The sequence below is a fragment of the Elephantulus edwardii genome, unplaced genomic scaffold, assembly GCF_000299155.1.
Source record: "Elephantulus edwardii isolate Elephantulus edwardi_28Jun2011 unplaced genomic scaffold, EleEdw1.0 scaffold00025, whole genome shotgun sequence".
Lineage (NCBI taxonomy): Eukaryota > Metazoa > Chordata > Mammalia > Macroscelidea > Macroscelididae > Elephantulus > Elephantulus edwardii.
The window spans coordinates 9096815-9113502 of record NW_006399775.1 but is presented as its reverse complement, the minus strand read 5'-3'; the positions used below and the strand labels follow the sequence as shown (position 1 = coordinate 9113502).

The window sequence follows — 16688 nt, the reverse complement described above, 5'->3', positions numbered from 1 at the left end:
TACAGCTCATAGCGACCCTATGAACAACAAATCTGAACTCAGTCCTATCTCACAATCTATCTCTGTACTATCTGCCAATCTCAAAATCTCCAACATATTCAAGCCATTGATATGATATATTTAAAAAGATCTATTTTATTGAGTGAAAGTTTGCAAATAACACTGTTTTTAATACAATGATCATCATTAATTGATGCAATTAACTTACTGTCTGTAATGTCTATGCCAACAACCCTTATTTGTAAATTGCTATTCTACTTTGTTTATTAATTTGCTATTCTACTTTGTTTATTATTTTGTCCCTTTTTCCACCACCCTACACCCTCAACTAATCCATACTCTGTTCCAAACTGTTAATTATAGTATTCACTTTAGCCAATGTTAGATGGATCTTAGCTGAAATCAAAGAGTGCCAAAGGAATTTCTAACTGTATTTCATTGACTATGCAAAAGTATTTGCCTGTGTGGATCACACACACAAAAAATAAAAAATATAAAAAATGTGGCTAATCTGGAGAAGAATAAGGATTCCAAACTTTTGCATGTACTTATGTGAGACTTACACTAGGAGTCAGTTGTCAAAACAGATTAAGGAAACTCTTCATGGTTAAAAATCAGGAAAAGAGTGTGTCCCATACCTTTTCAACCTACATGCAAAATACTTCAACTGGGAGGTTGGACTTTATGAGGAGGAGGAATGTGGCATCGGTATTGGAGGAACACTTATCACCCACCTGTGTTATGCAGATGACAAAATGTTGTTTGCTGAAACTGAGGAGAACCTGAAGCATTTGCTCCAAAAGGTCAAAGACTGAAGTCTTGAATATTTGAAGTTCAACATCAAGAAAACAAAGATTCTCACCACTGGGCCAATTGTCAGCGTCATGATAGACAGAGAAGTGATTAAGATTGTTAACAACTTCAGCTTGCTTGGATCCACAAGCAACACTCTTGGCACCAGCAGTCAAGAAATCAAAAGACAAATTGCATTGGGAAAATCTGCTGTCAGGAGCCTCTTCCGAGTACTTGAGAACAACAATGTCAGCATGGAGACAAAGGTGAGCCTGATTCAAGCTATGTTCTTTTCAATTACTTGCTATGTCTCAGAGAGCTGGACAATAATGATAGAAGAAGAATCGATGCCTTTGTGTTGTGGTGCTGGAAAAGAGCATTGAACATAGCAGAAGAACAAATGGGTCTTTCCTAGAAAGAGTGAAAACAAGTTGCTCTTTGGAGGCAAATATTTTGAAGCTCCATCTCACAATATATTGGGCATGTTGTCAAAAGGGACCAGTCTTTGGAGAAGAACATCATACTTGGAAGGGTGGAGAGTCAGCACAAGAAAGAAAGACGCTGAATGAGATGGATTGATTCAGTGACTGGGAGTATTCATGGGGTTATGTGTGTCAGAGACAATGAAATTGGCTCAAGATAGAGCAGGGTTTAGAGCTGTTGTACATAAGGTCACTATGAGTTGCAAGGGACACAAAGGTACATAACAACAATTATGTCTGATGATTTATTCATTTTAAATCATCTCTCTTTTTTACCTATTTCAATATCAAAATACCTATTCATTTCTTGCTGTTTCACCTGTCGGTATCTTTGTCTCTAGTTATTTTTTTCTCTTGTAAATGAAGACACAGAAGTACATACACATCACAAGTCTTCAAATTCATCTTACTATTATCATAACTGCTAAATGACCCATATTTTATCTGTTTTCCACTGGATTACACTTTAAAGATGAAAAAAATGTAAGTTACCAGTGATTTTAGTAAATTTAGACCAACCAGCAACATATTAGCAATATAATAGGAAGTAAAATAATGTACCAAATTGGCTATATTTACCGCGACAAATCTACTTAACATGTTAAAAAAAGAAGTGAGTAAAGGAAAAGATACATGGAAATTATTGATCCAAAGGACTACTTGACTACCTGAACTTCTGTTTCCATGGTTTTGAGACAACAACAAAATGGTACAATTTTCTACAGCTGTGAAAACAATTATATTTACAGATCTTTGGGAGAGAAATGTGAAGGAAAACTAACAATGATTAAAATATCAGGTTTACTACTCAGATAAAGACTGGTGGAACCTCAGACAGTATGGTTCTATATCACCCTTCAGGCCTGGAACTGAAATTATTCTGATGGTTTAGTTTTCTGGCAAAAATTATATGGGCTTATAAAGTGAACAACACTATGGGGATGTTCTAATATATTATAAAAGTCAAGAATTCAAGATAAAATGTGCAATATTTTCCCAAGGACAGAGTTCAAAAGGCAGGAAGGACTGAAACAGAAGGAGTAATGAAAATAGGAACCTAGGAGAAAATGAGATGAAGTTACATTGAAGGAATTGCAATCAATTTCATGAAACAAAAGGTGTATGAATCATTGAATGGAAAACCACTTAGCCTCAAAATGTACGAGTTGTTGAATGGAAAGCTGGTTTACCTGATTAATAATGTAAAGGGGTTTGTTTATTTTAAAAGTCAAACATGTCACTTTTAAGACCTACCTTACTTAAGGTTTTTTTAAAAAGCGAAACTGTCACTTTAATGAGGTGTGTTTGACTCAAGTTATTCTTTTAAAAAAGTTTGTATGCAATATCTGGACAATGATAAAGGAAGGCAAATATAAATGATACATGAAAATACTGATGTTGGCAGAGAATACTGAATGGAGAATACTTCTGTATTGCCAGAAAAATGATTAACAGTCTTAGAAGTAATGTAATGCCAATGCCCCATAGAAGAGTGAGTGGAGAGATTTGGACTTTCTTCGCTTAGATACAGAATCCTGAAAAAACAGTCACTAGAAAAAGAACATTATCTTTTATGAAGCCTTTGGTCAGCGAAAACAAGGGAAACCGTCAGTGAGATGGAATGACCTAATACCTGAAAAAAACAGACTCAACAATTATGAAGATGGTGCTGGGCTGGCCAAGGCTTGTTGTGCTGTTTGTTCTGTGTAAGGGCACCACGAGTTACAGCCAATTTAATGACATCTAGCAACAACAATGGACTTTAATGGAGAAGGTAGAGGAAATAAGGGTACCCTAACCTCTCTTACTTATTTTGAATTGCTAATGCCACCAAGCTTTTCACAAAGAGATTCTGATGGTTCTATCCATCAAAATGTTCTGGAAATTTGCAAGGATCTGTTTAGATACTCAGGCCAAAACATTCTGCTTTTCTATGCTTCCTAGAATATTATTTAAAACCATTACATGTACCATAATTTCTCAATACACTCACACAATGGAGTACTATGCAGCACACAGGAGCAATAACTGTAAATTATTATCAAGCTTGGGAGGGACTGGGGAGCATTATGCTGAGTGAACTCAGTTCCACAAAGATAAATATTGTATAAAACAGTTATTGTAGAATGAGTATAAGGATCCAGAATGGGTGGGAGAGGCTGGAAGCAGAGGGATGTGGATGTGCAGAGGTAGCAAGGAATTAATCATTGGGTTGTACAATTTGATGGGTGGGAGGGTGAGGGAAATTGAAAGAAATTGTTTGAATTTTTATTCGAGTTTTGTAAATAAACTAGTAGAGAAAAAAAATCCAATAATAAAATCGACACATTTTAATCACGAGAAACTCTGAAAAAGTTACCTAAAAATATTTTTTCAGATATGATTAAAATTATAAGTCTTGAGACTGAAAGGGAAAAAAAAACAATAAATCATTACATGACTCATTATTTTTATTCATTTCTTTGCCTATGCTGAAGGGATGCTATAATCTGGTTATAAAAGAGGGGGGAAATCAGGATAACAATGAGTTTAAATATGAGTTTAGTTAAAAATTCTGCCTCCCACTTTAGTATCCTTCTTAAAGAAATCCTTGAAAGCACCACCAATTTAAAACTATGTGTATGCATGTCTGTATGTGTGTAAACATTCTAAGTGGCATAGCACTGGTCTATCCATTTGCTGTAAAGAGGTAACTTGTGGTTTCTGTAATGCTAAACACTGTGACAGTGATATGTCAAATGCGGTAATGGTTACCCATGGTGGACAGTGTTTGGTGGAGCTCCCCGATATAAACAAGTTTGGAAGCAGGAGTGGCATCCACTTCTTAAATAGCTTGCTTCCGAAAACCCTATGAACTTGGAGAAACTATGAAAGATACACAAGTGTTCAGGTCTTTCATTCATAGGGCCGCTATGAGTCATCTATGACACCAAAGTACTTAACAACAATATATACGTGTGTGTGTGTGTGTGTGTCTATGTATATGTGTGTGTGTATATACACACTATATACTCACATATATAGTTGTTATGTGCCAACGCATTGCCTGTGACCCAGTGACAGCAGTTCTGAAGCTTGCCCTGTTCTGAGCGAGTCTCACTGATTCTGACACAGCAATCTCCTGGCCCATTTACTGTATCAATCCATCTTATCTGGATCTTCCTTTCCTGCACTGTCCCTCCACCATTCTGAGCATGTTGTCCTTCTCCAATGACTGGTTCCCCCTGGCCACATGCCCAAAGTATATGAGATGGATCTTCAAAATCCTAGCCTCCAAGGAGAAGCTTGGTTTTACCCTCTTCAAGACAGGTCTATGTATTTTCTTAGTGGCACACAGTATGTTCAAATCTCTTCTCCAGCACTACAACTGGAAGACATTGATTCTTCTTCTGTCACCCTTAGCACTGTCCAGCTCTCTGATACATAGCAAGTAATTGCAAAGATTATGGACTGGATTAGGCATAACTTAGTGTCTAGACTGACACCATAGCTTTTCAGTAAGCTGGAGAAGTTCCTGACCTAATGCAATTTGTCTTCTGATTTCCTGACTGCTGGTGCCAAGAGTGTTGATTGTGGAGTTGAGTAAGTTGTAATTGTTAATAACCTCAATCTCTTCTCCATCTACCATGGTGTTGCCAATTGGCCCAGTGGTGAGAATCTTTGTCTCCTTGAAGTTGCGCTTCAATCCATATTGAAGACCACAGTCCTTGACCTTCTGCAGCAAGCGCTTCAGGTCCTCCTCAGTTTCAGCAAGCAAGGTTGTGTCATCTGCATAATGTAGGTTATTGATGAATCTTCCTCCAACCCTGATGCAACATCATTCCTCCTCATAAAGCCCAGTCTCCTGAATGATCTATTCTATATATGTTGTTGTTGTTGTTATGTGCTGTCGAGTCGCTTGCGACTCATAGCGACCCTATGTACAACAGCCCTAAACCCTGCTCTGTCCTGTGCCAATCACACGGTCTCCGATACACCCATCCCGATTACCCCACTCACTGAATCAATCCACTTCATAGAGGGTCTTTCCCTCCTGCACTTTCCGTCCAACCTACCAAGCATGTTGTCCCTCTCCAAGGACTGATCCCAAGAGGCAGACATCAGAACAGAGCAAGGAAACACTTCATGGTTTAAGACTGGGAAGGGCATATGCCAGGGATGTGTCCTGTCTCCATACCTTTTCAAACTGTATGCAGAACAGATTATCTTGGAGGCTGGGCTCTATGAGGAAAAATGTGGGGTCAGGATTGGTGGAAGATCTATTAACAATCTGCATTATGCAGATGACATAACCCTGCTTTCTGAAACTGAGGAGGAACTGAAATGCTTGCTGCAGAGAGTCAAGGACTCCAGACTTCAATATGGATTGTGGCTCAATGTCAAGAAGACAAAGATTTTCACCACTGGACCAAGTGGTAGCATCAGGATGGATGGTGAAGAGCTTGAGATTGTTCACAGCTTTAGTTTGCTTGGCTCCACAGTCAACACTCTTGACACCAGTAGTCAGGAAATGAAAAGGCGCATTACCGTGGGAAAGTCTGCTGTTAGGGACCTCTCCAAAGTACTGAAGAGCAATGGTGTCTCTCTGGAGACTAAGGTGTGTCTGATACAGGCCATGGTCTTTGCAATCACTTGTTATGCATCAGAGAGTTGGACAATGACTAGGGAGGATAGAAGGAGAATTGATGCCTTTGAGCTGCAGTGCTGGAGAAGAGTATTGAGGGTACCATGGACTGCTAGGAAAACAAACAGATTCATCCTGGAGAGGGTTAAAACAAGGAGGCTCCTTGGAGGTAAGGATTCTGAGGCTTTGTCTAACATACTTTGGTTCTTCATATAGATTTAAAAATTAATGAAGACAGGATGCATCCCTGATGCACTCCTTTTCTGATTTTGAACGATGTAGTGTTTTCTTGCTCTATTTTGCTCTATATTGCTTCCTGGTCCAATATAGGTTTCACATAAGCACAATCAAATGCTCTGGGATTCTCATTTTCCTCAAGGTTAGCCACAATTTGTGGTGATCCACACAGTCAAATGCCTTTGCAAGGTTAATGAAACATAGGTAGATATTCCTGTGGTAAGATCCATCTAACATTGGTGGTAATGTCTCTAGTGCCATGTCCTCTTCTAAATCCAGCTTGTACTTCTGGTAGTTCTCTGTGCATAGAAAAACATTACTGTTTTTTCAGGTGCTGTAAACTTGACTATGAGTCATCTCAGACCCTATGAACAATAGATCTGAATCTTGCTCTATCCTGTGCCATATTTATTATATTTGATAAATTTGAATCAATTGATACAGTCACTGTGTAAATTAATTTTGTTAAGGGTCTTCCTCTCTTGTGATGACACTCCACCATTCCAAGCATTATGTCTTTCTCCAAAGACTGAACTTTCCTGACAATATTCCCAAAGTGTTTGAGACATAAATGTATACAAACACATTGTTTCTCTGTGTGTGCATAAAGTGATGATAAATTTACCATTAACCAGCAAAATTCAAACACATTCATTTGGATTTTTCCCTTCAATGAATAGATACAATTAGTCCTCTTCTGTCTACCATCAAAAGGTTAGAAATAAATGTCCTCTTGATTTATGTCTTTTTTCCTCTCCTCCATGGCCCTCTCAATGGGTCCCCTGCATTTTTTAACTTGGTTTCTTCACATAATTCACTTTTTCTCCAGTATCTGAACCCATCCTAACTATACTGGACTCTGATTCTCCTAGTGAAAATTAATTCTCTAGAGCTAGCATCAGGAGTTTTAAGGAGGAACACCAGACAAACCTCCATGTACTTTGTCAGAGCCTAGCTTCAGTTCTATTACATCTCCATTGCTGATAGACCAGTTTTCTTCTTCACGCAATAGTCTTCTTGATTCTAGCACACATCTGACATTTCAGTGTGATTTCTTTTTGCGACATTTCTGGCCTCTCTATTCGGCACAATGTTTTGTATGGCTATGTCTCTGCTATCCCCCATCATAGTTTTAGGTGAACAGATATTGACTGTTCCTGGAATTCTGATCCCCTAGATTTACTTAAGATTTGAATCTTGGGCCTGTGTCCTGGCCTCTGGACCTCTTCTTCCCTGTAGCTACTATGAAGAGACCCGTCTCTCTTCATTGGCTTGCCGCCTTCCTTGCCATGCCCCTTTTATTAAAAGCCTATGCTGTTAAAATGCTTAGCTTGTGTAAGTTTGCCAAGGTGTTTTGTTTATAATCACTCAGTAAACTGGAGTGTGCTCTGTTAATCTTCTGCTAGTTTCCAGGGAGGTTTAGCAATGGGTAATTCCAAATGCATGTCAACTTTACAATCACAGCCTCTATCCCCTGGCAGGTGCTGCAGGTTATTTTAAGACCACAGCCTTCGAATGTAAGTAAGGTTTTAAGAATGACAAATACATGTTCTTATTTGTAGTAAAAAATATCTGATTTTTAACTCAAGTTTTCAGACCTCTCTTGTAGCTGGCTCAGCATTCTTAATGTGAAGAGTCTATGAAACGTGCCACACATAAAATTTATATTCCCGTTGATACTTTGGATCCCTCTGTAATGGTGAACACTGTTCAGCAGTGTCATTTTCATTAAATAATAATGCTCCCTTAGCTTTTCAATCTGCCACCAGGGCAATACCCAAAACGTTTTAACATTAATAGTAAACAGACTCAAATGATATCACAGCTCTAAATACAAATATTCCACATTGAATACATTCTGGAATTCAGAGTAAATTACTAACTTTGGAAACTGTTGCTGAATGCTAAAAAGGAACAGATTTATTTCTCAAGGGATATGAGCCTTAGCAGATTGAAATACTGCTCTACCACTCTATGCTATTTAGACTAAGAAGAACATTTGGTTCCTTAGTGCTCTAATTTCCCCAGATCCACTGCCTCTTTAGTGTAAATGCCTCCATTCCACACTGAAATTAGGAGAGAAAGAAAAGGAGCAAAATTGTTCCAGTCATCCTCTGGGGCCAAATCTGCATGTACAAACTGAGTACACTTTTGTCCTGAGAGAGTTGGGGAAAATAAAAAATCAAAACCGTAGTCAGATTTTCATGTACAAGTCTGTGAAAGAAGAGTTAGACTTTTCCTGTGATTGGTTCCCTCGATTAAATGTGGTCTTTCAAAGAACACTAACTCTGGGGGTGGAGGTGAGATTAGGAGAGACATTTCTATTCTCAGTGTGGATGATAGTTGAAACTTCTGATTCTTGGGTCTTGTTTTCTGCTTTTATTTGGGATGACATCATGGTTCTCTGTGGCAGAGAATTAGGCATGTTCAGAAATAAAATGGCCTTATATGCAGCCCATGCAGGAACATTTAACCACTAATCATACCTGACTCATCAGATCAGTTATTGTCTAGATAAGGAGATGCCCACCTACCTCTGACACTCCTGAAGTCAGGTTTTATTCCTGTTAGTGAAATGTATATATGAACCCTCAGTATTTGTGTAACCTAAGCCTCAGATTCCCAAATCACTCCCTTATTGGCTCAGGTTTATAGACAATTGATACAATGATTAGCCTCAGAAACCTGTGTTCTATCCTGTTTCAGGAATTTTACACATCAAAGGCAAGTGGCTCAAATCCACCAGATCTTATCCCTTGAGATTTAATGCCTCTGAAAGCTCAGCTATGAGTCAGTTCCAACGCAACCACACAAAATTACACTTTTTAAATTAAATTTATGTCTAGAGTACAGAGTTTTCTTGCCTGGTATTCCCTTCCTTGAACATGGTAAGTGCTTCCTAGCTAGCTTCAAGGTTTCAAGGAGCCTTCCTCTAAAAACACCTTATACTGTCAGATCCCCTTTCTTCCCAAAGGACCCTATCTATGCCTACACCATAGCCTTAAGCTTTTTTTTTCTTACTCCAAAAACAGCACCTATGGAAGCAATAGTCAAGAAAGTGAAAGATATATTGCATTTTGCCAAGGACCTCTTCAAAGTTTTTGCAGAGTGAAGGATGTCACTTTAAGACTAAGGTGTACCTGACTCAATCATGGTATTTTAAAATGTTTCCTTTGTCTCTGAAAGGGAGATCTGGTGGCCTAGTGGTAAGAAACTGTGCTGCAATCCCAAAGGCATATGGTTCGAATCTCCCAGCATCTCCGTGGGAGAAGGACGGAGAATCTCCTTCCATATACGGTCTCGGAAAACCCACTAAAGGGTCAGCTATGGGTCGTTTCTGATTTGAAGATACACAACAACAACAACAACATGTCTCTGAAAATTCCACAGTGGAAAATGAAAATGGGACAAAAATCTATGCCTTTATTTGTGTAACACCATGATTTCATTGTGGTGTGGTGAAGAGTACTGAATATACCATGGACTTTCTAAAGAATATACCTTCTATTGACAGAAAATTCAGCTAGAGTGCTCTTAAGGGCAAGGATAATGAGATTTAGTCTCACTTACTGCAAATATGTTATCAGAAAGGGCCAATCTGTGGAGAAGGCTATCACGCTTTGACAAGCAGAGGACCAGTAAAGGAGAGGAAGATTTCTGAAAAAAATTAATTGATGTTGTGACTGCAACAGTGGATTTACGCATATCAGAGATTGTAAGGATGTCAAAGGATGGGGAAAACTTCTCAGCTATTAACATCAAGTTGCTTTCATGGATTAGAGAGATGAAGAACAAATTAATGGCTCATCAATTCATTAATTGAAAACAAAGACTTGTAAGAAAAAAAATCCTCTAACATCTTAACTAGCATTCCTTATATAAAGTATTCTTGAATACTCTTAAATAATTACACCCTCTTCCCCAGGCTTCTTGAAAAAAACAAACAAAGACATCAGTACTTATTGACTATGAACTTAGGTAAATTTATCTGTCAGCTGCTCTGTGGGAGAAGGACAGCAATCTCCTCCCAGGTGATTGCTTCCTCTGAAAACCTGCAGGAGGGTCAGCTATGGGTCAGTTCTGACTCAGTGGCACACAACAACAACAACATGCTTCTAAGTAACCATCAGTACAAAACAAAAGAGTGAAGCAAATTTGGGCCACCTTTGTAGGGTATTAAGAGGAGATGGAGTTTGTAAAATGAGATATCTGTGCTTTAAGAGTGGTAAAGTATGAAATGTCTTTGTCACTTTTCATTCATCTTTATTTTTAACTATTTGTCAGCTGTATGAAGTTGAAAAAGAATTTACCTTGTTGTAATCTGTTTTCTCTTTCCTCAAAAGTTTAGTAACAGTAACAATCCTGGGGATTTGAGGATTGAACCTTCAACTTGCCATTACCATCTACTTCCTTCTTGTAGTTCAAGGGATAGTGTGTAAAGTTTCTAATGTATGCTTGGTTGTCTAGTCTAAGATGTACTCAGAAACAAAAGGAGAAAGCCGCTGGACCTTCAAAGTTAAATACAGAAGAAATTTGAGATTTGTTCAATTAGTGGGATCTTGGATTTAGCATAGTTGAAAAGGTTGAGCTCAATCCTGTGAATTATGCTCACTGTGAAGTCTTGAAAATGTTGCTGTTTGTCACTGAATCACTTCTGACATATGTCAATCCCATCTATGCAGAAGTTAGAATTGCTTTGTAAGTTTATTCTATGTGTTATTGAGTCAGAAGCAACTCAGAGCTGACGCTTCAGTGGGATTTCAGAGGCTATAAATTGTAGATGGGGAGATGGCTCATTTTTCTCTCATGGAATAGCTGGTGGCTGGTAAACCTAAACTGCTTTCTGTTGGACACTAGATGAGTTCAAATAGCCATGCTTTCTGCTAGTAGTCAAGAGTTTGTACTTAAACAATTGCACCCTAAATTACACCTTTTCTATGATAAGTTAACAGATATTACTTAGTCTCTGCTGATTAGATTGATTGAAAAAGAAACACAATTGTGAAAGAAAAATCACAAGCCAAGACCGTATACAGATGAAGAGTAGATATCGTTGTTGTTGTTGTTGTTGTTGTTATTAGATACTGTTAAGTTGACTCATAGCCATGCTATAACAACAGATCTGAATTTTGCACTACCCTTTCCATCTTCATGATCTTTGTTACAGAATCTTCCTTTCACTCACTCTCTACTTTTCCTAGCACGATATCTTTCTCCAAGGACTGTCCCTTCTGATAACATGCCAAAAGTATACGAGACAGTTTCACGAGCACTGGTAGGAGACAATACTCTGTAGTACTTGGTTGTGTCTACATGTCATAAACAAAGAGATACCATCTATGTCACAGTCTCTTTTGTTTAGGATGTTTCCATAGTTAAAAGATTTAGAGTATGGAGAAAATATATTTCCATATAGAATGAGTTTTTAGGACATCTAATATAATATCTTCTTCCAGGGTTAAAGGCAGACAAGATTACTTCTCATTATAAAATATTTCCATTTCCTAACTGGAATTCCTTTTATATACTGCAATTCATTGTGTGTTTAGGCATCACCTTCCCTTATTTATAAAGCAAAGGACCTGGAAAACGTTTTGAAACTCTGGCTTCTGTTATTGCCATGAGTAAAGTCCTTTGTCTCTGAGCCAGAATTCTCATGTTTAAGCCAGTATTCATGGTACATTAGTAGGCATAGTTACTAGCTTGTGTGTGTGTTGTTACATACTGTTGAACCAACTCCTATTTGACCCTCTGGAGGATTTTCACAGGCAGTCAATTGCATGGAAGGAGACTGCACATCTTTCTCCTTTGGAGCATCTGGTGGATTTGAACTGAGTGCCTTCAGGTTGGTAGCACAACTCCTAACCATTAAGCCACCAGAGTTTGGGTTGTTGTTGTTGATTTCCTTTAAGTCGAACATGACTCATAGCAACCTTATGAACAAAAGGCCTGAAGCCTCTCTACAACTATTGACATTTGTTGAACTTCATAGAGTTTCTAGAGGCAAATTTCAGACTCTATTTTTTTTTTAGATCTTTATAGATCTTGTTCTGCATTTTCATATGTTGTTTTTGTTGTTGTTGTTGATTGCCTTTCTTTCAGTCGAGCATGACTCATAGCGACCCTATGAACAAAAGACCTGAAGCACCTCTACAACTATTGGCATTTATCAAAGTTCATAGAATTTCTGGAGGCATGTTATTTAGGAAGTGGATGCCACTCCTCCATTTTCATATAGTTTTCCAAATATGAAGTATGATGTCTCATCAATGAATGTGTGAAGACTGTGGTCACAATTCTAACTTTGGATCTTAGTGTTTTGGAATGTTTTTTGGTTTTTTTTAATTTTATTATAAATGGATTTGTCTTAGGATTAAAAAAAATTATTATTGCTCAAATTTGATTGAAAGTTATGTTACGGCTAATTAATATTTTTATTTCCTCACTGTTTATAGTATAATGAGCTCTGATATAATAATAGGTTAAATGTTGGGTTCCTAATCACCTGGATAGTAGTTCATACATACAGGTCCTTCTAAGAATGAAAGATGGGTAGTATTCTCTCATTAAGATACATAACCCAGGAAAGCTTGTAGAGTTGGAATCCTTGGGATTTTTCTCCCCAATTTCCTTCTTAAATCTAGGGAGTGCTCATTATTATAACAAGTATGTTATTTGTTTCTATATCTACTTCAACAGAGAGGTGCTCTTGTGGCTTAGTGGTAAGGAATTTCACTGCCAACTCGAAGGAGCACAGTTAGAATCCGCCAGCTGCTCCACTTGAAAAAGATGGGCAGCCTCTTCGTGTGTGATGCATTGCATCTGAAAACCTGCTGGAGGGTCAGCAAAGGATCAGTTCTAACGTGAAGGCACACAACAATCACTTCAACTGGTAGAATTAAAATGTCTCAGAAAGGTTAATATTTTTCATTCATTTTTGTGTTCTCAATATGTAATACAGAGTATTTCTTAAATCAATTTAATTTGGAGTACTACTTAACTTTTTACAAAACCATATATTTCCAATATATTACACCCATTTTACTTCTATAACCTGGAAAATCTCACCACTATCATTAATATTTAGGATCAAGATGTTTTATTTCAAAATACAGTAAAATACAAATATTTTTAAAATTTGTTACTACACAATTAATATACACTTCTATTTATTTTTGGAAAATTCATATCATGGTCTCCTAGCTAACATAGGAGTTAATGAGAAGTGTTTTCATGTTTCTTTCCTCATTGATTCAAGTTTATAGGAAAAAAAGAAAATTCATTATGCAGTCAATCAATGTAGACAATAAGATTTATCACAAAAATAGAGGACAAATCAACTGTTGCTACGCGGTATTTTACATGAGTGCTCATTCTGCGATATTTTGCATTGATGTTAATTTTGCAAAATTTTAAATAGATGATACCATGTGTTACAGAGTCAAACTGAGCTCCACAGAGTTGTCTTGATTGTAATCTTTATAAAAGTAGCTTGCCAGACCGTTCATCTTGGTGTCAGTGTGTAACCTCCAAACACCAATATTTTCATTATGGTGGGACACAAATAGGTTTTGTCACCTAGATATCCTCTTTGTATAGCTAGAGTTTAGGTAAATATTCATTAACTTCCAACATAATAATAACCTTAGGAGAACAATGCTTACATCTCAGATTTTATGTCCTGTTTTGTTTATAAAACATCTAAGGGACTACAATACTCATAATATTGATATCTGTAATATGCTTAACATTAAAGTTAATTATTCATTGTCAGTTATAACACATTAACCAATATTTTCTTTTCTTCTTAAGCTTAAATTGAAGCTTAGAGACAGAGGTTATTTTTCTATCAAGACTTTAATCTGTATCATATTTTAATATAATATTTTGAATGATTTATGTTATTATTACAACTTTTTGCAGTATATTTGATTAAAGAAATAACACGATATTTAAATATTAGTTCTGTTAGTTGTTAACATGTTGAATTTTAGTTCCTAATTTGTAAAATTGAGATAACAGGACCAATCTGGGGTGATAATTGTACAAATAATATGGACAGTGTATGTAAAGACCCTCTCAGAGGATTTGGTACATAGTAGCTTGAAATGAAACTTTTCTTTCTTTCCATTTTTACTTCATTAGTAAGCCTTACCTTCTCATTGTATTGTAGATGGCATTATCCACCATTTGTTTACTTTCTTCCAATATGCTGAGGACTTGAGACTTTTCAGCTTTCCCTATGCAATAAAATTTTACACAATTAAAACACACGACAGTTCCACAATCCTCTGTAACTTTTAGCTTTATTCATCAAACTTAATTTGATATAATGATGACAAAATAACTTGGATGCTACCTAAATTAGTGGGCTATTAAGTTAATTACTCAACCTTTCAATATCACCATTTTTCCACCTTAAAATATGGTATTAATTGTTATCTTACAGTGATGTTTGTAGAATGAAATAAGGAAAAAAATGTCAACATCATAATTACCCAACATGCCTTCTTCCCCACCCCCCTTAAGTGGTTAGGGGAGAAAAGGGATGAACTCACTCGACATTTCCTAAGCTGAAGGAACTGAAGAACTAATTCAAGCCTTGACTTACAATACCTAAGGATGCTATGGGCAGAATACTGAATAATCCAGGAAGTATTAAAAACAGATGGAAGGATTATACAGTCATTGTACCAAAAAGAATTGGCTGACACAGAAGAATTTCATGAAGCAACATATGATTAAGAGGAGATGGTCATGAAGGAGGAAGTTCAAGTTACTCTGAAGGAATTGGCAAAAAACAAGACCTCAGGAATTGGTAGAATATCAATTGATGTATTCCAACAACCAGATGCTGCCCTAACTGCCATAGCTCACCAGGCTGTGCCAAGAAATCTGGAGGACAACTATCTGGCCAACCAATTGGAATAGATCCATATTTCTTCCTAATCCCAAAAAGGTGGTCTGGTAGAGTGTGGAAATTCTCAAACACTATCTTGGAAGAAGGAGTAGCATCCATTTACTAAATAACAAACCTCTGGAAACTCTATAAACTTTGATAAATGTCGAACATTACAGAGGACCTTCAAGTCTTTTGTTTCTAGGGTCACTATGAGTCGTGCTCGACTTGAACGAAATCAACAACAACAAAAACAGCAACAGCACTAACATCACACTCAAGCAAAATTCTGCAGAATATTATCCTAAAACAATTGGAACAGTACATTGACAAAGAACTACAGGAAAGAAAAGCTGGGTTTAGAAGAGGCCGTGGCACTAGAGACATTATCACCAGTGCCAGGTGGATCTTGACTAAAGGCAAAAAGTACCAGAGGAATGTCTGTGTTTCATTGACTATGCAAAGACATTTGACTTCATCCATCACAAGAAAACAGTGACTAACATTGAGAAGAATCAGAATCTCAGAACACTTTATTGTGCTTATGCAAAACTTAGACCAGGAAGCAGTCAGAACAGAGCAGGAAAACACCGCATGATTTAATATTAAGAATGGAGTGTTTCAGTGATGTGTCCTATCGCCATACTTTATCAGTGTGTACATACATCAGATCATTCGGGAAGCTAGACTTTATGATGAGGAGTACGGCATCAAGATTGGAGGAAAACTCATCAACATCTGTGTTATGCAGATAGCACAACCTTGCTTGCTGAAACTGAGGAGGGTCTGAAGCGTTTGCTGAAGAAGGGCAAGAATTTTAGTCTTCAATATGCATTGAAGCTCAACATCAAAGAGAAAAAAAGATTCTCACCCCTGGGCCAATTGATGACACCACAATGGACGGAGAAGAGATTAAAGTTGTTAGCAATTTTATCTTGCTCAGATACATAATCAATAGGTTTGGCCCCAGTCAGCAGGAAATCAAAACATGAATAACATGCTATCAGGGACCTCTCCAAAGTGCTATAAAGCAATGATGTCAGGCTAGAGACTAAGGTATATTTGATCCAGGCCATAGTCTTGACAAGTATTTGCTATGCATCAGAGAGCTGAACAATAACTAAGGATGACATAAGAAGAATAAATGCCTTTGAGTTGTGGTGCTGAAGAAGAGTATTGAACATACCCAGGAAAATAAGTAGGTCTGTCTTGGAGAGGATGAAACCAAGTTTATCCCTGGAGGCAAATATTTTGAAGCCCTGTCTCACATTCTTTGGACACGTGGCCAGGAAGGATCAGTCCTTGGATAAGGACATCATGCTTGGAAAGGTGGAAGGAGAGTGCAGAAGATCACAGATGATATGGATTGACACCGTAACTAGGGCAATGGCCTTAGGTGTTTCAGAGTTAGACTGGCTCAGGATAGGGTAAGGTTCAGAGCTATTATACATAGGGTCACTATGAGTTGCTGGCTACTCGATGGTGCATAACAAGATGAAGTAGCTATAATAAGCCCTAAACTTTGTCATGAATAGTTTGTTTCTCTAAATCCATGGATTCCATTCTGTTATACATATTCTAGGGTTTCTATGCAACGGAACCAACTCAATACATCAAACAATAACAAAATCAGTGAAAAGAAAAGTTTAGAATA

The 16688-nt window shown here is 37.4% G+C and overlaps 1 protein-coding gene across 1 annotated transcript in view; it reads right to left on the bottom strand.

The window, feature by feature from the left end:
- Positions 1-14700, bottom strand: part of TPO (thyroid peroxidase) — a 202578-nt gene extending 187878 nt beyond the window's left edge. Inside the window, exons 1-2 of the mRNA XM_006882918.1 lie at positions 14694-14700; positions 14291-14375 (exon numbers count right to left, since the gene is read on the bottom strand). Of these exons, the coding sequence (XP_006882980.1) occupies positions 14291-14375; positions 14694-14700 (92 nt within the window). The remainder of the gene's footprint in view (positions 1-14290; positions 14376-14693) is intronic.
- Between the last annotated feature and the right edge of the window lie 1988 nt (positions 14701-16688).